We start from the raw sequence: 25,201 nt of genomic DNA, 5'->3' as shown, positions 1-25,201 counted from the left end.
CTGTCTTGTACAAAATACTCATGAAAGCTCTTCATAAAATACTCACAAAGAACTTACAAGTCTCAGGCTCTGTAGAAAAAAGCTCCTCAATGGATTAGTGCTGGTTCTTGCACATACTAGCAACTGCAGGTATGTGTTTTCCCGCCTAAAGCCCATTTTTACACATTTGGTTATTAAATGAATAATTGTGAAGAAGGTCACAGCAGTGCAGTGTCAACACGTGGTGGTGGAAGTTACCTCATAACTTTCTGAAGAGGGTGAATCATCTGTAGAAGGTCTTACCATATCCTGGACCTCATAATTTTCTTGGAATTGCCAGTGCTGGTCTGTGTTCAGAAGTGTATCCTGTTATGGCTATGAACTCATTGACATTTAAATTAATACCATCCAGAATTCCACTATTCAGTAAAAAACCCTAGGAGAAATGGATTCATATGCCTTAATCCTGAACTGGCATAAACCTTGCATTTTATTCCTTTCCTCCATTTCCAAGCAAAGCAAATATAGTACAATGCAGGAACATGCAGTAATTCTGGAGCTGAGGTTCACCCTCTAAAGCCTCAAATTGCTAAGAAAAAAATAGACACTTTTTTTGCCTTTTTTAATGAAAAATACAAGTTACAGCAAATTCAATTAAGGCACTAGCTTTTACTTAATCTACATTAAAAATACTTTTCAAGAGAAAAAATCCAACCTTAACTAAAGTGAAAATATGTTCTTGGGACAACTGATAGTGCTGATACAGGAACTTTAGGTCTTACATTTAACCCATGTTAAATGACACCTGAAGAAAATCAAACCTTTCCTAAAAACAGGTGGTTTCAGTAAGACCACCTAGTTGACTTAAAACTTTATCCCCCCAGTTGGATAAAAAGTTTTTTAGCCTTCATCTTGCCTTCTGAAGGGTGATAGCACGTTATGTCATCTAACATAATGATTTCAAACAGATCAGCAGATTACTATCAGTCTAGAAATTTTTTTCTATGCTCCATTCCCATTTGATATCAATCTTTGAAAGAGCTGGACAACAGTTTTGAAATGCAAATACCTCTAGTTAAACTTCCAACCCACACTTACGCCTTCAATAAATATAGTCATATTTGCCACAAATTTGCTACACAAAGGTGCTACAGTACCCATTGGTCCCTGTGTAATTTATAGGATGTCAGCACTCCTGGAAATATGACTTGTCCAACGGAGGGTCTTACATTCTCAGTATTCTCAGGTCTGAGATTTGCTATGCTGGTTTACTAAGTAAATGAAGTGGTATTTCTGAATTCACTCATCTCTCACTCAAGAATTTAAATGAGTGGAAAAATATTGCTATCTGTGAGCAATTACTCCTAATAACCATATGGCAATTATGTGTGTCCCCAAGGGGAGAGTCTTTATTTTGTCATTAATTATAATTTTATGTGATTTGCATCGTCACACCAGGAAGATTATACTAGCTTGCCTGGCAACCCAGGATATAGGTCAAATCCTCATGGCAGTGTTAGAAGAATGCAGCTTTATACTCTATTGTGAAAACCACATACACTCCCACAATGCAATTCCTCCTGGTTAAATACAGATGTAAGACTAAGGCTTGTAATCAAGGAATCAAGGACTAATCATTGATTACATTCTGCTTCACAGCTTGTGAAAGGCGTTGTTGTGGATCATTAGACATAGCCCCTTACAGGAGCGTAGGATTATTTATCTGTCACCAGTTGCTTTACTTTCTTTGCTACCAGTCTTGCAGCTATCAAACAGAAATGGCTGCTACAATGCAGAAGAATATGTATGTTATCAATTCACCTCATTACCAAGAGGAGACAACCACATTCATTTCCTGAAGTCCAGGAACAGTTTAATGATTGTTGGTTGTTTTGTGGATTTGGATTTTTTTACCATCTGGAAACCAACATAGTAACAGGTTAAAGAACCCAATGGCCTTCTGTTATAGGGAAAGAAGGACCATTTTTTCCCCCCCTATATTTTGGCTGTATAAATGAGAGAACATTGGCAAGAGAGCTTGTAACACAGGAAAAAGTATTTTTTCCCCTAGAAAACATAAAGGAAAATTATATAAATGGCATAGACTGGTCAAATTCAGAAGCTACAGTTCAACCTTCCAGTTGACAATTCCAGGAATACTTAGCATTTTCCCAGGGAATCCGAGTACATACTCTCCTATGAAGCTTATACTCCAGTGTGGAGTAATAAACCAGAATAAGGAAGCTAAGCAGATGCTTCCTAAAGAAGTGCTTTAAATTTTATGTCAGTTTAATTCCTGTCACTGACTTACAGCAAGTAACTATGTTCAAGTTTCCTTTACTGTGAAATCAGTTTAATTCCTTGATTCAAAGAAAAGGTAGATGAATCCTGACACTGTGTGGCTTTTATAAAGGACAACTACTAATATCCTCTACTTGCCTCCCTGGACTGCTCTGTACCTTAGTCAATCTGTGTTTGTAATGGGCTTTCACCCCATCAAAAGAAAAGCCATAAAAAATTGCAGAATACTATTCTCCAAGCAGGAACAGGTCAAATTCTGAGTCAATTTTTCTAGTCACTTATTAGACATCCTGAAGAATTAGCAATAAATATAGATATGAGTATAAAAGGTATTTAGAAGAGGATTATTTTAAAGAGTGTTACCGGTTCACTAGGGTAAAGGTGATGACATTCCACAGCAGAGAATGAGTTATGAAGTGAGCCTAGGGATTCTGCAAACTGTTTAAACCAAAATTAATAATAGTTGTTTTTATCTACTGCTTGTTTTCTCTACAGGAAGTAAATAAACATAATATTTGGTCTGTGATCTCTGTAGTATCTGCAGTAAAACAAAGGAAAAAATTATTTGTTCTGTAAACTGTTTAATTTGTAAGTGGCATATGCTGACTAGCTGAGGAATGAAGGTTATTACAAGCACTGTCATTTAACATGCTGCCAAGTACCCAGCTAGATATTTAGTGGTCCTGTTGATGCTGCTGCTGCTGAAGTTTGTAGCAGATGTAAAGGATAGCTAAGATACAGATTTTTTAATAACATTAGAATGACTGAAGACTTTGGCTGTTGTGATGATGATGCAACATGAACATTTTTCTTTAATTTCAGGTCTGGTAACGGATTATCGGGTAAGTACAGTACCAATGCAATGATTAATACTATTACTTGTATATACTGGTATTTTTAGGACTTTTGTTTTCCATTACTATCATAAACATCCAAACTTTATGTTTCTTTCCAAGAAGAATGCATCTTGCTAAATTTTGAACATTCCCCAAACAGAAATTTGGTTTTTTGTTAAAAAAAAAAAAAAAATGTTTCAAGGCAGAAATTGTCTTGCATGAGCAATATCTTTAGGTTTAGGCAGTAGAAAGAAATTTCCTAAAGTTGTGGGTTTGGTTTTTTTTCTTTAACATAGTGAATAACACAATTTAAAAAAAATTAAAAGCATCTCTATTTTAATCTTTTACCATGGAAACACTGTTGTTTTGAAATGGAAAATGTGTCTGTTATTGTAAATGCTAGCCCCACAACTTTAAACAAGCCAATGTACATGAGTTTCTAAGATACTTGTTTTTCTAAAGGCTTTGAGGAGAATTCAGAATGCACAAGGAAAATTCAATTTGCCTCGTGACACTTCCATTCTGACACCAGCCTTTACGAATTTTGAGTATTAAATGGTATTAATAAACAGGGCATTTAACCGGGAGTAGATATTTCTACTATTATTTGACTCCTAACAACTGCCTGTAGGATGTGGCAATGTGGTTCCCTTCAAAACCGTGGCAGAACGTAATTTCTGCCGTGTCACTGCAATGGTGACTTCTGACAGGCTCTTCTCTCTGCTTGCAGCACTGGCAAATCCCCCTGGGCAGGAGGTTCCGCTCGCTGAAGCTCTGGTTCGTGCTGAGGATGTATGGAGTCAAGGGGCTGCAGGAGCACATCCGTAAGGTGACTGGGAATTGCCTTCTTGGGTACCCCGTGGTGGGATGGTTAAAGGACAATGAGCTGGCTAGCTATCTACTTTCACTGACTTCTGCACACATCAGAAAGCACAGGAGTTTTAGGCAGCTCAGTTCAGCAGGGGTGCTGCTGTTTGCCCCATGTAAGGTCACAGTTTCATATCATGGCAGGGTCAAAGCTGTCATCCATTTTGTGCTCATCTTTAGGGAAGGAAAATCAAGGAATTTGGAATTTCTACAGAATGGTACAATAGTTCCCTCTCAGATTAAGCCAGAGCACATCCATGGTTTTATTGTGGAAACATATGTATTCATTACTTCTTCATTTTATTAATGTCCATGCATTGATAGCATGTTTAGATTATGATCAAGGGATACAGTGACTTATTTGGCAAGTCTGCCTCTGCTGTTTTTCCTGTTTAAAATGCTTTAAAAAAAAAAAAAAGGTGTACAATTTACAGTTTGTTAATATTGTTGTAAGTACTAAGTTTATTCTTGATGTTAAAAGGAGGGTTTTTAATAACTAAAAAACACATGTGGCGCCAGTCTAAATTATATATATACTTCCTCTGTAGCAGTAAAATCAAATTCAAACATACCTTTCATGTTTATGAAGTTCAGGAAAACCTCTAGTGAGGAGAGATCCATGACTTGGCTCTAAATATTTACAAAAATATCCATTAGCTAAGGGCCTAGCCTAGCATACCAAATTCTCTGCAGACACACATTCCTTTCAATTGTGGTACTAAACAGAAGGATTCCTAAGACAGGCTTTTTCCACTCTTGTAAAATAACTGTAGAAGGAAGTATCTTTTGATTTGGAAAGCGTATGGGATGGAGGGTACTGTTGCTGATTCTTATTTTAATCACACTATAATTTTCAACTCTACAAATATAAAAATTAGATTTTTATCCTTAATGAGCCTTTAAGAAATAAATTTTGGCAGCTGTGGCAATGCTGGTGTTCTTGTATCAATCATCCTTGTATCAATCTGATATATATCCTTCTGATAAAAAATTGATATGAGGTTTGTTATCCCTTTTTTAGTATTACCATTACCATTCCTAGTAAGAATCTCTATCGAATTAGATTTCTTGAGACTGCGATTATTTCAGTACGATCCTTTTTTTAAGTAGGGCTGAATCTCTCACTGGGAAAATAGAGGGTTGGAAGACTCATGTCAATTCCATGGCCTTTTGTCAGGCTGTTTTCCACAGGTTGGTATTTACATTCAACAAATTCCCTCTTTCCCTGTCTCTCAGATATTTCCCTGACTATCCAGCCAAAAGCTGCTTGTCTTTATAAAATCATAGCTGAGGGCCAAGCTTTGATATTTTCTGTGACAATACAGTTCAGGAAGGCTACATAAATGAATCTATTCTTAAAGATACTGACTCCAAAGTAAAACCCTAATATATTTCCTCATTTGTAAAGGTAATTCAGACAGCTAAGATTTCCAAGGGCTTGTTGAACTGAGTGTATTTGGTTTATATTTCATTAAGGACTAAATTGTTCTTCAGTATAGATATAAAAATAAGTTATGAAAGGGCAAGAGGGATAATTATGTGAAGAATTTGTCCCATTGTATACATCTTCAAACTAGAGCCATTAAATTTATTTCTCCCCTTACCTCTTGCCCACTCCCAGTCAATGCTGCTTCAGTGGGTTCCAAAGCATTTAAAAAAAAAAAAAAGTAATTTCTATCTCCAGAAAGCCTCTGTTAAACTCAAATTTTAAGAAATAATTGCATTTCATTTGCTCCCTGTCTAGCAGAATTTAAGATATCACTTGTGAGTTTACAGCTATGATGGTAAAATTATATCACTAGCTGCAAAATAAAAATTAAAAATGTGTTTCAGATCTTCTACTTTTTCCTCTCTTCTCAGGAATTATCATGAGCTCCAGGCAGATTGTGATGACTTTTCTTTAGGCAGAGTAGTAATGAAGTATGTAAACCAGCCTGACGCTGGTTTAAATTTTCAAACCTACAGACAAGTTTCCAAATGAAAAGTAATTTGGACTTTTTGCAGCCTTAAGGTCTACATCAAAATGACTGGATAACCACTGCAATTTGGCATTTGCTTGAGGATGGCATTTAGGAACTAAAATATTCCTGGGACATGAAAATATGTGACTTGGATTTAGATCCAGTAACTTTTTGTTTGTTTTCCAAACATGCCAGTTCTGCACTCTTTCCACACACAGCATGTCATATTAACCTATTGCAAAGTATAGGTTTTAGAGCAGTGGTAAAGGGGAGGATAGTCATCTTTGAAGGATGTGGGGAGAGAAAAATACAAATTTTGGAGGTAAGTCCCAAAGCCACAGAGGAGATGTACAAAGAGGGCAAAACCAACAACAGCAACAGCCTTCCAGACTGATGTCAACCACTCAGAGTCTGCATAAATGTGAAACCCAAATGGCCCATTTATAAATGGCCAATTTGTGAATGCTTTGACCATCTATTTATTATTCCTTTGTTGGTTTAAGTCCTCTCAAAGAGCCCAGAAGTAATCTGAGAAATTTAGGAGTTAGTGTGTTTTTGTATGCAATCCCTATGAACGTTCTGACTCAGCTGAATACTCCTTAGGACCAGAAGTAATCAGTGTACTGAGGATAATGAATTCCATTAAAAATTAACAGTAGAGTCCAAGAAACTGGAACTGCAGAGAACAGCATTGATAGAGACAGCATTTAAACTGGAGAGTGGCACTGTCCAAGTGGCTGCTAAGAACACTCTTTTGACAGTTTTCCTTCAGTGTAGTGGGATGCAGGCTAAGGCAGGCAAAGAGGTGAAATCTATAGGAGAAAAGGTATGAAGTGATCAAGACTAGGCCAGTATGCTTATCTGCATATATACAGTAGTGCACTCAGATGCTTCAGAGAAGTTACTTGCAATCAAAAACTACTTTAGTTCTTGAAGGCTTTGCCCAAAAATTAAAATTCAGCTTAAACACTTCAATGCAGAACCGTTTATATGTATATGTATATTTATATTCACATTCATATTTATATTTTCACATATATACATAGAAAAATTGAGATTTTTTAAACAGGTACCTCTTAAGTGCCTGGCAAGTTTACTGTTCCTATTTTTGATGATGTAAGACATTTCCCTTAATCCAGAATAACCAAATTAATTAGATCCCATGTTTCCTTTCTCACTGCAGAAGGGCAATGGTTATTTACCTGAGATAATACTAGCACATAAAAATTTCTTAGAAGCCTCTTTTTTTCAATCAGCTAAATTTCACTGCAAGGACTGGGCCTGTTATTCTGTTCACATATAGCAAGATATTTGAGGACACTAACACAATCCATGTAATTCCCCTTTGAGAACCCGCATGATGAAGGGATTGCCCAAATGGTCTTTTTAGAAACAGTATAAGAGTTGGTTTGTGTATGTCCCCATTTTCCTTAAGCCATATAACATCTCTAGATAAAATAATTTTGAAAAGTTAAATAATATTTGAATGCCAACTTTAAGTTAATGACGCTAGGAACACAGCTTGACACAGATGTCAAAATCAAAAGCACTTGGAGAGTTAAGATATCCATAGGCCAGGCTTTGTATGTACACATTCAGCAGAAAACTGAAAACAGCCTGTCAGGTTTTTTACTTCTCCTTCTGTCCTATCCTTAGTTCTAGTGCCTGCAGTTCTCCAAATGGGATTTTATTCTCACACTGTACCTGCCTGTCTTGAAAAACCAAAGCACTAAAGGCACATGTGTCCTCCTGAGATACTGCCATGCTCACATCCAGAGCATGAGTACAGCTTTTGGACTTACAGAGGCACGTGTGATACCTAAATGCCCTGCAGTTTTACAGAGCTTATACTTCCAGGCTTAATAATATTTAACTTCACTGTTGCAGCAATCTTTGTAGGAGCAATTCAGGATAATAGCTTATGGTTCAAAGGTGCAGGGTAACTATATTTAAGCAAAGCTATACACGTGAAACTCCAGTTAAATCACCACCTTCTCTCCTTCCAGTTCTGTAAAACCTAAAACTCTTGGTGCCCCCCAGTGTCTTTAACAATTATTGCTGTTTTTTAAGACTTGCTATGGATAAAGGCATTTGCATCCAGATATGGATGCAAAATACTTCTAGAATTTTGGTTTCCAACTTACTAAAATTTTTCTATTCTCCCTTGCTTTTATTTCTTTCAAATTAATTTGAAAAATCATTTAGTGCAAAAAGTGGACATAAATACCTGCCATAAAATGCACAGCTTGGGTCCAGAGTTTTCTTGTACAAACTTCTTGCAGTAAGCCAAATTTTAAATGTTTGTTTTATTCAGTTCTTACCCAGATAAATTTTGATGAAATTCAGCTGGTGATTACATTCAGCTGGACAGCTGTGAAATTCTTATCTCATTGAACATGGTTTGTTTTATGGCTCTGACTTCCAAGACATGGTACATGCAGTATGGAATTTTGCAGAGCTGTGTAAAAGACGTGTTTGGTTAAAGCCATAGAACATGAAGATAGGAGGAGACAGTAAAAAACCATTACAACACCTTTGCCTGTTTCACATATGTTTTTCAAGCACTAATTGTGCATACAATTATCTGTATGTATGCAGATACTTCTAGCTGGATTTCACAGCTGTAAATTCATGTTCTTCATATTAGAAGAAAAACATTCAAATGCCTTGGAAGGGATTGAGCATTTTATTGGTCTCATTCCTGACTCAAAGAACGTTCAGGCTAAATTTAAAGGGAGATGATAAATGGATGTAACAAACAGCAGAGTGGAAGTGGTAACAACAGGAAGACTGGTTGGTTGCATGGGGTACCAGTAATCCCAGTATGAAGGTTTTGAAGCAATGTTTTGATTCAATCTAAACTATGTTTTTCTATTTTAAGAAATAAAAAACACCAGAAAGCTATGATTAAGATTGCAAAATGTGTTGGCTTTTTTTTCTTTTTTTTTCCCTTTTCTGTAATTTCTGTTTTGCCTTGTTCTTGTCCTTTTGGAAGAAGTTCCTGTGAGATGAAATATTCCATATTTAACCTTGACCCAAAGTGATATGTTTCATTTTTAATAGCTGTCCCTGTAATTAGAAAAAGTGCAAAAGCATGGGCTTCGTTGTTTATATTTGTAAAATTATTTGCACTCCTAAATATATAAAAGGTGAATAACCTTTAAGCATGATTTTTAGATATTTCAGATAATTTTTGGTGTAGACTGGCTACTGCATGAAGACAAACTATAATTAAAATAGCTGGTTGCTGTTGTTGTCTTTTTTGGTTGGTTGGTTGTTCTTTTTGGGTTTTTTTTAGGATAGTGAACACTAAGCTAATGATATAGCCTGTAGGAAGGGGACTGAATAAGGTATTGCTGGTACGTGATGAGGACATGGGTAGGTTTTTTCAAAGAGCTTTTAAATTCATTTTCTATTTGGAAGGAAGCAAAGCAAAACATGGTATGAGTATGCAAGTATCACTGACTGATGTTAAGACTTCACAGCTGTTTTCTAGTATGTCTGTCTGTATTTTTCCTATTTATTTGAATCTTGGTTTCATCTGCTTCAATATAATTGCTCTGACTTGATACCCAGGGTCATTCTTTTTTGCCTCAGTAACTTCTCAACAGGTTTGCTGAGATTTGTTTTCCATTTCCTTGATTATACTGCCATCAACTTTCTTTTCAACTGAACCTGAGCACTCAGGTCAGAATAGTGAGCAAGTTTTCCTCCTCTTCACAGATTTCTCATATTAAGTGAACTATTCTAAACAGTGTTTCTTTCCAGCTTAATTTGCACTGAAATTGTGACAATTCTTTCCCTGTATATCTGCATTTCCCCCTTTCCCTCTAATGATTTCTGGACTCTTTAACCATTTCCAGCCAAAAACTGACAGTAGTGTAAAACCTAAAGGACAATTATTAAAATTATTTGTTCTTATTGTGGTATCATATAGAATGGTGCTGAATTGCCTCATTAAGTAGTCCAGTACTGCCTAAGACAGACTGAGATACTGATACAGCAATGGCTCTGGAAGTCATAAACGGGATGGAAGTTAACACAAACAGATGGCAATACGTGAATATGTTCACACATCAGCAGGAGGAACAGAGCAAGGGAATGGAAAGTACTTTAGCACACCTTTTCTCTTGGTGAATCAAATGTATACAACATGGATATTTCTCTTCTCAGCATGTCAGGCTGTCGCATCAATTTGAACACTTAGTCCTTCAGGATGAAAGGTTTGAGGTCTGTGCTGAGGTTGTCCTGGGACTGGTCTGTTTCCGGCTGAAGGTAAGGCAGCTAAGATCTATTTCTTCTCTGATGTTTTATAGCAACACCATGACCTTCAACTGAATACAGTCTTTGTAGTTAATATACTTGATTATTTTTTAAGGAAAGTAAAGGGAATTTGTTTAGAACAAACCAGATGAAAGAAAAAAGATTGAGACAGTTTTGTTAAAACTTAATCAAAAGCTTAAGAGAAATTAAAGCATATTAGGGTATGGAAATATATAATCAAGGCAAACAAACGTTGTAACTAGTCATACAAAATTACTTACATTCTGTGTGTGATAAGCTTTGATAAAGATGATTGTTCTAATATATTTCCCTAGACTTCTGTATATGATAAGTGTATATTACCTGTTTCTTGTCTAATTAATTTCTTATGTGTCTATATTTAATATTCAATATTATTAAAAATTACTATCATAGATGAAAATTAGAGCATTAAAAGCTTTTTTTATTGTTTTGTGTAAACACTTTTTTTCATCTATAAAACTCTATGGTCAAACTGGGAAAATTGAAGGAAGATATGTTTAAGAACAGATTACAGGGGAGGCCAGCTTCTCAACTGCCCTTGGTCCTGGTCTGCTTTTTATTGCTGAATATGATCCTTTTGCCCGGCTTGGCCTTTTATTCTCCAAAATCTCTCAAAGTGCAAGTTCGTTAATGTAGAGACCTTGTCCAACAGAAACTAGAAAATTCATTCTGCACTTGGAGCATAAACACTGCAGTACTTGGGAGAGCTCATTTGTTTTAATCAGACATTGAAAGGGGATCAGTGTCATTCCAGGTAATGAACTCATTTGTTAGAGTAGCTTGCAGCTAAAACCTCTGTAAAGGACTGGAATGTGACACTGAATCTGACCACCAAGCAGCAATAAGAGTAACAGCACTAGGGTTTTCTAGTTAACATGATACCTAAATGAGCTTTTAGCTTTTCTGAAGGCTTCCAAGCCCATCTTTTCTCCTTCTGGGTAGTGTGGTTTTAGTACTTTTAACAAATTTTTTCCCCAGTCATTCATTTGCCCCAGTTACCTGAGTTTGATGCAACTGGCTGAAGAAGGTAACAAGTAAATAATAAAGTAATGGTGAATATATCTGGGACAGGAAAATGGTTTTGTTTGAATTTATATTGTTTAAAATAAAATTTAAAAGGACCCTGTGCCTAGGAGATCAGACATTACAGAATGCAGAGTTTTTTCAGTAAATAGAAGCACAAATAGAATCTCTTTCCTAACAAGAACTTTAAAAGATTTTGAGGGATAGATTCTGTGGCTTTTATTGCTCAATAAGAAAATGTTGGTTGCAGTCTGCTCTCTCACATGGAACAAGCAAACACTAGTTTTGCAGATCCAGAGACAGCTGTTAGTGCTCTAAATTCACTTTAAAGGAACAGTTCTGGTGAAATAGAGCACAGCAACACAGGAATTGTCACTTTTGATCAGACCAGTAACTCATCTACATCTGCTCTCCTGTCCCTCATGATCCAGAGGAAGGAATCACATCTACAGGGAAAGACAATTTTACAATAGGAGATAAATATTGGACCTTTAGCTAAGAAACCTTTGGACAATTTGTAGAATAAAGGCCTGATTCTACTGAAAACCAGGTTGAAAGAGCAGTGTTTTCATTTCTTGCCTACGTTATCCAAAGAGGAATAAAAAATAGCAAGCTTTCAAACTAAGAGGTTTTTATAGCTATTTTTACATCTTTATTTGATTTTTATATCACTCCTTCAAAAATCTTTCTGTGGTTTTTATAATTCATATTAAGATACATCTTAGAAGCAGGATATTTGTAACTTTTCTGTAGTTACAGTAGGACTAAGGGTCAGGGGACTTGAACTGTATAATGCTGCATAGCTGTAAAAGTATGAAATATTTTTTCTCCCTTCCTTTGTTCTTGGGAAGCCCTTTTTAATTTTTTTGCTTAGCTCTAACTTTTAATTTTTTGCCTTTCACATTGTTGAGCAAATGGACTAATTACCTATGACTTTCATATTATAATTATTTCATCAAATATGTCATGCCAAAGGGTTAGTTTTAGGCCTCCTTGTCATGACTGCAGATGAATACAAGTCAAGCTAGTAATTTCTCCAAGGGGGTGAGAATGCTGTCTTTTTGAAGCTCACAGACTCAATCAAAGCTGGCTTCTCAAAGCTCTGGGAGAGGATTAGTCACTACTAACTTCAATTTGACATGACACCCAAGTGTCACAGCAGCCCTAAGGTGGAGCTGTGAGAGTAGAACAGAAGAAAGATATATGAATCTTTCTCCTTTCTCCCCTCACCCCTGCCAACTTAACATCATATAACCGCTTGTATTGCCTGAAAGTCAGTGCTGTGCATTTGACATTAAAGGCAAGGATTGTCATTTTAATAATACATTACCTTTGATAAGAAAGCAGGACATCATTGTCACCAGTGACTGTCCTGTAGTACGTAGGGACTTGCAAAACACCAAATTTGTTCCATTCTCTTAGTTAGGAGTATTTCAGTTGCACAAATATCTCCTAAAAGAATCAGGCTAAGCCATGAATTTCACAACATCGCAAAAATTCCTAACAACTTGTGATAAGTCAGAACAAGGTTTTGACTTGGGTTCAACTGTAACTCTTATTATGATCCAAAAGCATTAGAATGACATATTTATCCTTATTGAAAATGGGAAACTATGTGCCTTATGCTTTGGTTTTATATGGAAAAGGCTAAGCAGGCAAGTCACAACTGCCCAGATTTGAGAGAAGGTGTTTTCTGATCAGGTTGTTTTCAAGAAGATGCTGCCACAGTAACACAACTGCTGCTGAACAGATGGGTTTATCCATTTCTGACATTTTCTGCAGTCAGTGCTCAGTAAGGGGACACTGCAGTAAAAGTGCACATGCTCCCAGAATCTCTTGCAATTCTGTTACCACCAGTGTAATACAGAGAGTAAAGGTTGAGCAATAGCTAAGACACTTCCTCTGATGGATTCTGTGGTGGACAATTCCTACAGAACTTGAGGCAAATACTTTTTTAGGGTTTCCACTGATAATACGAAACTTACTTATGCCAGGGATACATTACCTTAAAAATTTCTTAATTAAGGGCAAGATATTATATTCAAAAGAATCTCTCACAGCAGCCATGCTTTAGTGAAGACTGGAAGGTTTGTTTTAGGAGAGGTAGTGTAGTTCACAGTAAAATTTCCTCCCATGTTTGTTTGATTAGAGCCAAGAAGAGTGTAATGGATACAATAATGAATGCTTTTAACATAGCTCACAACCTTAGGTGACAAAAAGGCAGTCAGCTATCACTAATGCTCCAGTGTGAACCTAAACTTAAGGTAATCAATAAATCTCTTTGTGGCTCAAAAGTTCTCTCTTACATTGTAATCCTTTTGTGATCCTTTGATGGCAAAGCACAGAGAGATGAGAAAATGGCTGCTTGTTACTGGTGCTACTTGGGCTTGGCTGCTTGGTGGGGTTTACATTTTCCAGACTTGTTTCTGAAATTTACTGCCATATACATATACAATGATTTCAGGGCTCAAATGAACTAAATGAGGCACTTCTTAAAAGCATAAATGATGCCAAGAAGATCCATCTGGTCCCGTGCCACCTGCGAGAGAAGTTTGTGCTACGTTTTGCTATTTGTTCCCGCACAGTGGAATCCACCCACGTCAAGTTTGCCTGGCAGCACATCTCACAGCTGGCAACTGATCTTCTGAAAACATGGGAACAAAACAGCCACCAGCAGTAACAGCAGTGAAGTGTAAGTGGAGATGAGGTAATTAACTGGCTTGCTCTGTGTTGCCAAGTTTTATTTTAGGGGCAGGTAGGAAAGTCAAACTATGAAGGAAAAAATACAAAACCTGTTGTGATATAGCCCAGCGGCAGTAGCAAAAGCCTTGCCAGCCAGTTGTGTTGTAACCTTTGTCATTTGTTCTCTGTATTGTAGTTTCATCTTGCCTGTTTCCAGGATGCACATAGCCAAGGAGACTCGAGCTGTCATTTCTTACCAGTCTGTAGTCAAGAGCATTTGTTCAACCAAGCAATGGAAAAGGAAGGGTTGGTGCTCCCTCTGTTGTCCCCATTCACTTCTAGCACACCTACTCCTTTATTCACAGATGAAACTGAGAGGTGTTAAAACCAATTAATTTAACATTACTATGATGGCAGAAAGAATCCAAATTGGGGAAGTTCAGTAGCCTGTTTGGGCTCTAAATATGTTAATTCTGAAAAGGCACACACAAAGTAGTTGCCAGGGTTTGGGGCACTATCATGTCACGACACACTTGCTGCAGTAATTCTGTAAATGAACAAAGGACAAAGGACTTCAAGACTTCCTTCACTGCATAGCCAGACCAAAGGGAATGAGGACTAACTAATCAGTAATTGTCCTTCTGGCAGGTTCTCTACTTTTCCCTAAAGGGTTTGCTTTTAAAACAGCCATTTTGTCAAAAACCAGCAAATAGGTTATGCTGGCTATTGGTTTCCAGATTGATCATTCACAATGGGGCCCCTGAAAAGCTCCTCCTGAAGAGTTTCAACAAAAGCCATGTGCTACCTGGTATTCTGTATTTTTAATCAAGTTATTAAAAGCAGTGATTACTTGAAAATAGTTTGTAAGGTATGTTCTGTGAAAATGAGTTGTGCTTTGTTTTTATGGCTACCATTTTAAAAATTATTTCATTGTGTAATAAATCTTTGACAAAAGTGCTAAGAAATGCGACATCCAAAATGTTACTCTTAGTTTCTCAAATCAGCTAACAAATGAGTAAAAAAGTAGAAAGTAAGAGAAGTAACATCCAAAATCTTCTGTGGTGCCCCCATAAGTGGTTTTCCCCCATTAACAGCGATGAATGGAATATGAAAATTATTGAAAACTTCTTTCAGACAAAATCAAACCATATGTACTTGACACAAACCATTGATATGTCATCCTGTCGAAGGCAGGCACAAGAAAGAGCAAAAATGAAAGTTAGAGGTGAAATGAAAGAACAATATCAAGAAGTACTTCTACCATTTTTAAAACATAAGTTCCAGACAGTTATTTCTGTGTAAATATGAACCACATAAATAGCTGCTCCAAGAAACATAATATGTAGGATTAATTTCTACATTTCAATCTTCCTTTAGTTGCTCATACCAACTTCTAAAGCCTCTTGAGCAACTTGCACAATTATTCAGCTTTCTTCCTTCATCCCTTTCAAGTACACCTCCTACGGTTGGAAAGTTGCAAGTAGACCAGGGAACATGGATCAGGACAGTTAATTTGGCACATGGTCTACTCCTACCTCTGTCTTTCCAGAAGACCTTAACAAATTTGAACATGGACCAGGTAGATTTTTCTGGTGATCCCTAATCTCTCACTTCTGGCATGCAAACTAGGAAGGATTACTATTTCCTTAAGAAATTAATTTCCCACTTAACAGATGAAAAAATGGATGACAAATTAATTTGGCAAAAACCAGTAATATTTGAGCAGAAGGCTGAGCCATTCCACAAGATACTAGTGTCAGCTACCGTGTCCCAAATCTTGATAGCATCATTCTCTTTAGCAGAACCAATATGAAATTTAGCTTTTCTGTAGCAGCACAATGCAATAGATTGGTAGACTGAGGAGAGTTGAAAATACTAACAGTTGTTCCCTTTTTCTGTTATTATTATTTTTTTAAACAGCATTATTCAGGTGTCATGTCCTGTATAACAGTGTTCATCCATAATATATATCTTCCACACTGATACAATTTTACAATTTTACAGTATGAAAACTCTAGAATCCTGGGGCCAGAGAAGAATTACACCTTCTCTGTGAGACAGGACCAGTATTTTGTATGTGAAATATATAACCAGTTCTGTCCAGGGGAACAAAAAAAAACCCAACAGATTTGGATCAAAGCTATCACAGAGTAAATCCTAGATAATTCCACTGAAATGAAATGGAGTTGTTTTGGGCTTAGGTGGCTATAACTGAAATTAAGAATCCAACTAATAAGTATTGGAACAGAAAGGCATAGGAAAGGCACCACTAAACTGAACATAAGAAGATTCTTGTGGAAATCTGCTCCATGGAAACCTGAGCAGAGATGAATGATGCACACCTGTGTGAGCCTCAACCTGCTGTAAAAGTGGGATGCAGGCAAGATGCACATCCAAACCCAGGAGAAGTGAAATGTGCCCAACAGCCCAGAATTAGACATAGATCCCTTTAGACATTTGTGGGAAAATATTGCCAAAACTGACATTTAAGTAAACATTTTTCAGTATCTGGATATGAGTTTTAGAAGTGGCTCTTGTCCAGATACCAAAACTCCTGTTGGCAAAGAATTTAGGACAAAGGCTAATTTAACATAAAGATGGAGTAAAAGTTATTTTTTGTTTTGCTTTTAAAAAAAGTGATATAAGTAGATTATTTTACTAATAAACAGCAGTGATGAGACCATGGATTTACATTTCCCCATGTCTAGCCTGATACCAAAACCTGAAGTTCACAGTTCTAGTTTTTCTGAAAATTTGGAATTATTTGAATACATAACTAGTGAAGGCCTTCATAGTATTCGGTCTGTCACACCCTCTTTACCCCATGTGATAATTCCTTCTTAGACTAATCATATTAGGTCACCTGAAAAGGAAATCTGGGCTATGTAATCAACTCAAGAACAAGCACTGAAAAGAATATTTTGAAAGAAACACATAACTGCTGTTTCTGTTCTGTAGCTTTGCAACATATCTGTAAGTGAGAAATATTTATGTATTTATTAATAGTTAATGTTAACCTGGATTTATTGTGCCTTGTGTGCAAAAGGTAATACTGTCTGTGCTGAAGAATACTGTTTGATATTAAAAATAATTACAAAATTACAGAATTGTACTTTAGTAGAATATCCACATCTCAAGGGAGAGAGCGGCTATTAGAGAAGGAGGGAAAAAAACTGACTTTTCAGTAACCACAATTTATTTTTTTTAGACTACCAGAGTGCTAGTAGAGTACTTACATTCTTAATGACAGATTATAAATATATTTTATTACTGGTGGTGAAATATTGAAAAGATATATATTTGTGAAAGTATTAGTAATATATTATACTCCAAACTGCATTATAATTATTATGTTTGTAATTAATTCTTGCCTTTACATACAAGATTCTGCTCATGGCTGTTGTTTTGTTGTTGTTGAAGGTTGATGAGTAGTATTCACATTGAAGTTGCCTTACAACAGCAGTGTAAACCTTGAGACATATAAACTTGAATTGCTCAAAGACAGAAGCAAACGAGAAATAAAACAGAGAATCCTGAAGACCAGGGTGGTTGGTGGGGGCAAATTAAATAACCATCAATGGATAATATCTACATAGCATATGTAGAGTTTATATGACCTAAATGGAAAAATAATCAGAGGTTTAATGCTCTAATTGTAATTTGTGGGCTGTCGACTCCCTTTAAAATCTGTATCCAAAATCAACTGAACAGACATATAGCTTTTAATTGGTAATATTAATAAATGGAAACAACACTAAGACTACTGTCTTTTTGTATTTAACTAAGCTTTTCCCATCTTATTCATGCCAGATGCACTGTAAGTGGTCCAACTTCCCCACTCATTTCAAGTCAGTGCCCTGATTTTCTCCACTGAGGACTTTTTTCAATGCATCCTTCAAACAAGTTACTTTGCAAATGGGAGTTTGCAAACTTCCCTGCAGGAAATTTCCTCCTCAGCAGCCTGAGTCTGAAAAAGACCTGGCCATAGCCAGGGCTAATACTGACCCTTCTGCCAAGTTCTGCACAGTCATGCTGCTGGATCTGGCACTGGAGCCAGCTGCCCAGCTTTGGCTTTGGTTTGCAGCTCCAGTGCCATCAGGTAGGAAAGGGAAAGGGCCCATAACGTTAGCCCTACCTGGCTGCAGCATGTTTTCCCAAGGCTCCTTTGCTCCCTGTCCCTGTGCAACCCCAGGGAAATCAGGCAACCATCCCCACTGATGGCAGCAGTATCACGAACTATATAAATGTTAGCCCAGTTGGGTCTGAAATGATAGCTTGCCTACCAGCACAGACAGTTTAATATGCTGCCTGCACTAATGGTATAACAAGCCTGATGTATAACAAAAACCTGACAGTAACTGCAGGAAAGGTTTCTCGTGGGAAATTAAATGTTCACCCACACAGAAGCATCTCTGTTAATACCAGAAGTGTAACTGCAGCTTAAAGTGCTAATTTGCATCTAGGTTGGTGTGTGTAATTGAACGTGGGTTGGTGTGCTCCAGCTGGGGACTCCACCACCAAATTCAGTACATGGGATACATCCACATGGACCACCATCTTTTGCCCTGTAAAACATCGTGTCATTCATCTTGTCCTTGTCACTTGTCCCAGCAAGTGCCACAGGGGCAGAGATTAAAGAGGTGGCTGTGAGGTCAAGTGCTTGTGTGCCTAAGGGCCAGGTGCCCATCACTGGCTGCGAAGTCACCACCGGGGAGCCAGGGCTTAGTGTTCGTGCCCATGTTTTGTGGCAGGTGCCTCCTGTGGAGCCTGTCCTGCACAGAGGGCTGCAGCCCAGGACACAGCCCGGGACGCCGCTGACCTGGCTGCCTCTGAGCTGAGCACAGGGCTCAGAGCCCTTCTAACTAAAAGGGAAGGGACAGCAGGGAGCAGGGGAATACTGATGCGAGGTGGCCACCCTGCCATTTTGGGCAGCCAAACTCGACTTCGACACAGGCAGAGCCACAGCAATTCTGCTCCTTCAGTCACCCAACTGAAGGTAAAGGCCCCATCTGCCTCACAGAAACTGCGCATCGCCGCGTTTCTATGCTTAACTGCTCCTGAAAATGGCCTGGATAAGCACCGAACATGACAGAACCTGTTACTTTCTGCAGCCCCTCCCTTCTCGGCTGCTCTGACCTTCAGCTGAGGAACCAAGCCTTTATCGGAAAGGTTTATCTCCCAAGTGTGTGAGCAGGACTGGGAAGGCGCCAGACACCAGGGCGCGCCTGCCAGGCTGAGGGGCGAGCGCACGGGGCCGCCGGCGGGGGGTGCGGCGGGGAACGCAAGAGGGACCCGGGAGCGGGACGAACGGGAGGACACGCGGAGGGAAAGCGGGAGGCACCTGAAGGGAAGGCGCGGCGGAGCCACCCGCTCCCCGCTGCCCGCTGCCCGCTGCCCGCTGCCCGCTCCCCGCTGCCCGCTCCCCGCTCCCCGCTCCCCGCTCCCCGCTCCCCGCTCCCCGCTCCCCGCTCCCCGCTCCCCGCTCCCCGCTCCCCTCACGGCAGAGCCAGCCGCTCCCCTCAGGGCGGAACGCCCGCGCGCGGCGGTTGGGGCGGGGCCGGCCCCGCCTCCCAAGGCACGGACCCCACGCCCATTGGACGGCGGGCGGCAGGGCGGGCGCTCCCTATTGGCTGCGTCTGAGGCGCGCGCAGACCTTCCCAGCCCAGCGGGTGACGTCACGCAGCGAACCCGCCCCTTTCCCACCCGGCCCGCACTCCCGATCTCTGATTGGCTGCGCTGCGCAGAGCCCTGTTATCCGATTGGCGGGCGGGGCGGGGCGGGGCGGGGCCGGGGGCAGAGCGGGCGCGCGCGGTTCGCAGAGGCGGCGGCGGCGGTGGGTGCGCGGGTGACGCGGGGCGGCAGCGGCCGGGAGCGGGAGGAGCGGCGGGAGGAGCTGCGGAACCGCTCGGGACTCTGGTCTGCGCTCCCCGGTGCCGTGAGGGGGGAACGCCCGCCGCCGGGCCGGCCGGGGCTCCTAGGCTGAGGCGGCGAGAGCCCAGCCGTGCCCGGGCAGCTTCCCGCCGGGATCGCTGGCCTGAGGGCAGTGCATGGGTGGGTGTGCCTGTTCTTGTGGCTCCCTGGCCCGCGGGCACGTGTGCTCCTGTGCGAAGGCAGCGGCAGCAGCTCGGCGCTTTTGGGACAGCTGCTGCCCGCTCTGCGCTGAGGCGAGCGCGGCCCTGAGTGCCCGAGATTCACTGCTGTCTGTGCTCGGGTAAAGCCCGGGCGTCAGGCGGGCACACGGAGCGGGATCGCCTCGTCTGGGATGGCTTTGGCTGAGCCTGTGTGCATGTGGCTCTCTTGGGGAGAAGTAGTGAGGCTGTGAGGACAATTGATAGGGATTAGAATAGGGGGAAAGAATATGATGCTAAAAGATACTTAAGATAAATATAAATAACTAAAAGGTGGGTGTAAAGAGGATGGAGCCAGGCTCTTCTCGCGGTGCTAGCAATAGGACAAGAAGCAGTGGGGAGAAACTGAGGCATAGGAAGTTCCACCTTGATATGTGGAAGAACTTCATTCCTGTGTGAGTGACCACACACTGGAAAGGTTGCCCAGAGAGGTTGTCGAGCAATCCTGTGCCATGTGCTCTGGGATGACTTTGCTTGACCAGGGAGGTTGGACTAGATGACCCACTGTGGTCTCTTCGAATCTGACCCATTCTGTGGTTCTGTGAATAATCAAACTGAAATTTCAAACTGGTTACAGCTGTTCACTTGTTATGACCTTCCCTCTGTGCTGTGAAGGTGATCACTGAATCCTTAAGGAAGTGGTGTTGAACTTGAGTTTCTATATTCTGCATGATGGGAGTATTTCATGGGAGCAAATACCTGCTGTTAAACTTTTTCTGAACTTACTCTTTTATGTCACTTAAGGTATTTTTGGTTCAACAGTTACAAAAAAGTTATGTGCACAGTGACAGCTGTTTGGTAGTTGTTTAGAGAAAAGAAATAAAATCTCCTTTCATCTCCTTTCATTTCCTGTTCACCTGTCAATCAGCTATGGATGGATTATGATTTTTGTTTGTATCAGATTCTCTAGGTGGAAGTTGGACTTCTCACACTGCAAAAGTTGGCAGTAATTTTTCAAAGACAAAGTCTTGTGGTTTTGTTTTGTTTTGTTCGTTTTAATTGGATTTCCTTGTAGAGGCGCCAGATCTGCAGATGAAATGTATTTTGACTTTTCTAAACAGCTCTACAAAATGGGCTGTCGTTAAAAAAAGTATTTAAACCTCATTATTTATCATGTGTGTCACCATACAATCATGTGAGGAATAATCACATTGTGCTCTCTGTTGTCTAATGCTGATGCCAGATTTTTGCAAATAATTAGAGAGGATACCCCCACATACCCTGGATTCCTCCAGTTCTGTCTCCCCAGCCTTGTATGAACATTGCACCTGTACCTTCATCTGCACTTCTATTCAGCTTGTGGCTAATCCAGAAGGTTGGAGCTTGACTGATGCTCTGTTGGAAAGGGTGTAGAATATATGGACAGGATACTTTGCAGAGAAAGAAAAGACATCATGAACGTGAGCAAATAATTTCAAGTCAAACAAAATACTCCTCTTGAGCCAAATGTCATCTTTCCTGTTTCTTAAAAAAAAAAAAGCCAAAAAACTAAAGGAGTTTAATTTGTGCTTTCTGAAGCTGAGAAACAAGCATTGCTTTAAACACACACAGAGCTTTGCTTCTCCAAAGTGTAAAATGGAGACATTTTAGCGCCTTATAAATGGAGTTAATAGTTTTGAACATTTGCTAGTAATCTGTTAATATTTTCCTACTCTGAAAGATTGCTGCATTAAGGATTATTCATTCCATTTTTATCTCTTCTTGGAGACTCCGCATATAATTTTATTTATTAGCTTAATTGTTTCATTTTTATTGCAATCACTGTAATAAATGAAATCATTTTGACAGCAGTGTATCCTCTGTCCTCCACTGCACTGTGCTGTATTCTGTCAAATAAGACTGAAAGCACTGGTGATTTCATTTAACAAGGCCAGTTTTTGCTTGGCCATCTGTTACCATTCTTTGCAGTCTACTTTCCTCCCCAGGAGACCTCTGGTTAGAAGTAAACTCTCTTTTTCCTTTTCCCCCCACCTTTTTCTTCTTTTCTTTTTTTGAACACGGGAGGGAAAAGAACCTCAGTCTAAATGCCCTTGCACCACCAAGCTGGTTGCCTTTTCAAAACAGTGAAGTGTCCAGGCCAGCTAAGTAGCTTGCAAGACCTCCTGCTCTGTTTGTCTCAGTTAAAATAATGTAGGTTTTCCCATGTAAGTACTTAGGGAAGGGGGGAAGCAGGTGGTGTGAAAGGGCATTTTGTAACTGCAGCTATTTTCTGTCTGTTCCAGTGTCAGTGATGGAGGCCCCCACCCCCAGCACGGTGCACCTGAGTGACTGGCAGAAAAGTTACTTTGCTGTCACCTCTGGCACCTGCACACCCAGGCAGAAGGCAGATGAATACCGTGCCAAGATCCTGCGTATTCAGTATGCATGGGCAAACTCTGAGATCTCCCAGGTCTGTGCTGCCAACCTGTTTAAGAAGTACGCTGAGAAATACTCTGCGATTATTGACTCTGGCAACGCAGAGACTGGCTTGAATAACTATGCAGAAAACATTTTGACTTTGGCAAAATGCCAGCAAAGTGACAGTGACAAGTGGCACTCTGCCTTGACAACAGATAATGTGTTTGAATTAAAGTGTGTGCAAGAGAGGATGCAGGCTGGCAAAATTTTCCAGAGCTCTCAGATGGCACTGACAGATGCCCCTGTACGAGCTGATAAAGGGGTCAGTGCCTCTGCTGCCCCAGCTCTTCCTAAACTCGATGTCTTTGGCAGTACTGGAGAGACTGAGCTCAGTGCTGGCTCAGCAAACTGTGCAAGTCAGGGGCCAGATCGCCTTGGGCATCCCTCATCTTCCAAGTTCCTTCAGAGCAGTGTGCCTCTTGTGACCAAAACTTCAGGCACACTTCCTGCTGCTTCAGCCTCCTTAAGCAAACAGGTTCATCCAGGTTTCCAGGCAACTCCGCTGTTTGGAAGTAAAGAAGCTGCAAATAGTAGTTCTCTGAAGATGTCTGGTAACTGTTGTGATGGACAAAATTTGTCTCTTTTCAACCAGTCAGCTGCCTGGTCTGCAAATTCTGGGAAAAGAAAAGCATTCTATGGTCTGACTGATGAAAGCAGCACAGTTATTCGTAGCCTTGCTCCATGCCAGGCTTCCATTTCTACAGAAACCAGTAGTTTTTCAGGACAAAGAAACAGAATCGAAGAGAGCAGTGCTCCTGGGTTTAAAACTGCAAAGGAACAGCTGTGGGTGGATCAACAAAAGAAATCTCAAAACCAGCGTGCACCAATCTCGTCGTATGGAGGTGTTAAAAAATCCCTGGGTGCAGGCAGGTCTCGGGGTCCATTTGGCAAGTTTGTGCCTCCAGTTCCAAAGCAAGACGGAAGTGAAAATGGAGGAGCACAGTATAAACCTCAGGCAGGAGGCCCAACAGATCCATTGCTCCCTGTAGATGAACGTCTGAAAAACATAGAACCAAAGATGGTTGAACTCATCATGCACGAGATCATGGACCACGGGCCCCCAGTCAGCTGGGATGACATTGCTGGAGTTGAGTTTGCCAAAGCTACTATAAAAGAAATAGTGGTGTGGCCCATGCTGAGGCCAGACATCTTCACCGGCTTGCGTGGTCCTCCCAAAGGAATCCTCCTCTTTGGCCCCCCTGGGACTGGCAAGACTCTCATAGGCAAGTGCATCGCATGCCAGTCTGGAGCAACTTTTTTTAGCATCAGTGCCTCCTCTCTGACTTCCAAGTGGGTGGGAGAGGGGGAGAAGATGGTCCGTGCACTGTTTGCCGTGGCACGGTGTCAGCAGCCAGCAGTGATTTTCATCGATGAGATCGATTCCCTGTTGTCCCAGCGTGGAGAGGGGGAGCACGAGTCGTCCAGGAGAATAAAAACTGAATTTCTGGTGCAGCTAGATGGGGCAACAACCTCCTCTGAGGATCGTATCCTAGTGGTTGGAGCAACAAATCGACCCCAGGAAATTGATGAAGCTGCCCGAAGGAGACTGGTGAAGAGATTGTACATCCCTCTGCCAGAAGCCTCTGCCAGGAAGCAGATTGTTACCAGGCTGATGGCAAAGGAGCACTGCTCTCTCAGTGAAGAGGAAATCGACCTCATAGTCCAGAAATCCACTGGGTTTTCTGGGGCAGACATGACCCAGCTGTGTCGGGAAGCTTCTCTGGGCCCTATCCGCAGCCTGCAGTCCATGGACATTGCAACCATCACTCCGGAGCAGGTTCGGCCCATCTCCTTCCTGGACTTCGAGAGTGCCCTGAGGGCAGTGCGGCCCAGCGTGTCCCCCAAGGACCTGGAGCTCTATGAAACCTGGAACCACACATTTGGCTGTGGTAAATGAGCTGCATCCCAGCTGTTTCACAGGGACAGTTTGGGACTTCAGCACTCCCACGTATTAAACTTGTAGTAATTTAGTGCATCTGCACTTCTTTGTTTCTGTCTTGGAGTTAAGCCTCCTTATGTTGTGCAGGCAGATGTCCAGGCTCTGGCTTGAGGCTTTGCCAGTTGAAAAGACCACCAGGAACTTCTAGTTGCGATACAAGAAATTGCTGAGCATCAGTGGCAGTGAGAAGGTGACAGAGTTTACAGATTTCTGTGAAAGGCAGATAAATTTCACCAACGTTTAAGGAGAAGGTGATCAAACCTCACATATAATTGAAAGGAATACTGTGGGGAATCTTGCAAGGTCCACCATGCTGTATCAGTAAGGGATTGAAGTAATAGAAATAGCAGTTTTGGCTAGAGATATGGCAAAACTGGGACTGATTGGGAAGAGAAGTTAGAGGTGCTTTAGGAGGAGACAGCAGCAGAGGGAAGAAGGGGCAGAGGTGGATGTGGACTGGTATGGAGAAATGGAAGGGGGGGAAAAAGAGGAAGGTCTCTTGAGCATTGCTCTTGTCTGACAGCCTGGTGACTCATCACTGCAGTCTATCCCAGCTTCTCATTAAAAACTTTTTTCTGATGATTTTCTGCTTGACCTTGTTTACTGTGCTGCATCAGCACGTGTGTGTGTGTTGTATTGGGAGGTCTGGACACCTGCAGCTGGAGAGGAAGCCATGGGTGCTAGGGGGCTGTAGGATCTGGGGCCAGTTAGGGGTAGCCATCGTGGGCAACCAGGTGCTGTAGGGATGCCTGTGTGTGTGCAAAATTCACTAGCAAAATTCAC

General features: G+C 40.7%; 2 protein-coding genes across 6 annotated transcripts in view; both read left to right on the top strand.

The window, feature by feature from the left end:
• Positions 1-17,712, top strand: part of DDC (dopa decarboxylase) — a 68,995-nt gene extending 51,283 nt beyond the window's left edge. Inside the window, exons 11-15 of one of the 2 annotated variants that reach the window (XM_085052211.1) lie at positions 3,103-3,122; positions 3,847-3,945; positions 10,118-10,219; positions 13,737-13,979; positions 14,151-17,712. In XM_085052211.1, the coding sequence (XP_084908337.1) occupies positions 3,103-3,122; positions 3,847-3,945; positions 10,118-10,219; positions 13,737-13,952 (437 nt within the window). In that variant the 3' untranslated portion in view covers positions 13,953-13,979; positions 14,151-17,712. Of the gene's footprint in view, positions 1-3,102; positions 3,123-3,846; positions 3,946-10,117; positions 10,220-13,736 lie in introns of both variants that reach the window. The other variant, XM_085052210.1, reaches the window with a different exon arrangement.
• A 2,816-nt stretch (positions 17,713-20,528) lies between these two features.
• On the top strand, positions 20,529-25,000 carry FIGNL1 (fidgetin like 1). 4 transcript variants are annotated; one of them, XM_085052209.1, is made up of 3 exons: positions 20,529-22,226; positions 22,305-24,256; positions 24,506-25,000. In XM_085052209.1, exons 2-3 carry the CDS (start codon positions 22,313-22,315, stop codon positions 24,527-24,529), a joined length of 1,968 nt encoding a protein of 655 aa, XP_084908335.1. In that variant the 5' UTR covers positions 20,529-22,226; positions 22,305-22,312; the 3' UTR covers positions 24,530-25,000. The 4 variants fall into 4 exon arrangements, with proteins under 4 accessions (XP_084908335.1, XP_084908334.1, XP_084908333.1 ...); XM_085052208.1 differs by having other exon boundaries at positions 24,488-25,000; XM_085052207.1 differs by having other exon boundaries at positions 20,530-22,212; positions 22,305-25,000.
• The last annotated feature ends 201 nt before the right edge of the window (positions 25,001-25,201 follow it).

The sequence above is a fragment of the Lichenostomus cassidix genome, chromosome 2 (genome assembly GCF_008360975.1).
Source record: "Lichenostomus cassidix isolate B80296 chromosome 2, HeHo_3.0, whole genome shotgun sequence".
Classification (NCBI taxonomy): domain Eukaryota; kingdom Metazoa; phylum Chordata; class Aves; order Passeriformes; family Meliphagidae; genus Lichenostomus; species Lichenostomus cassidix.
The sequence above is the reverse complement of the archived record's forward strand: the minus strand, read 5'-3'. Positions and strand labels throughout refer to the sequence as shown.

What these genes read in the sequence shown, in the direction of transcription:
- FIGNL1 (XM_085052207.1), top strand. Translation starts at nt 22,313, where the DNA reads ATGGAGGCCCCCACCCCCAGCACGGTGCACCTGAGTGACTGGCAGAAA.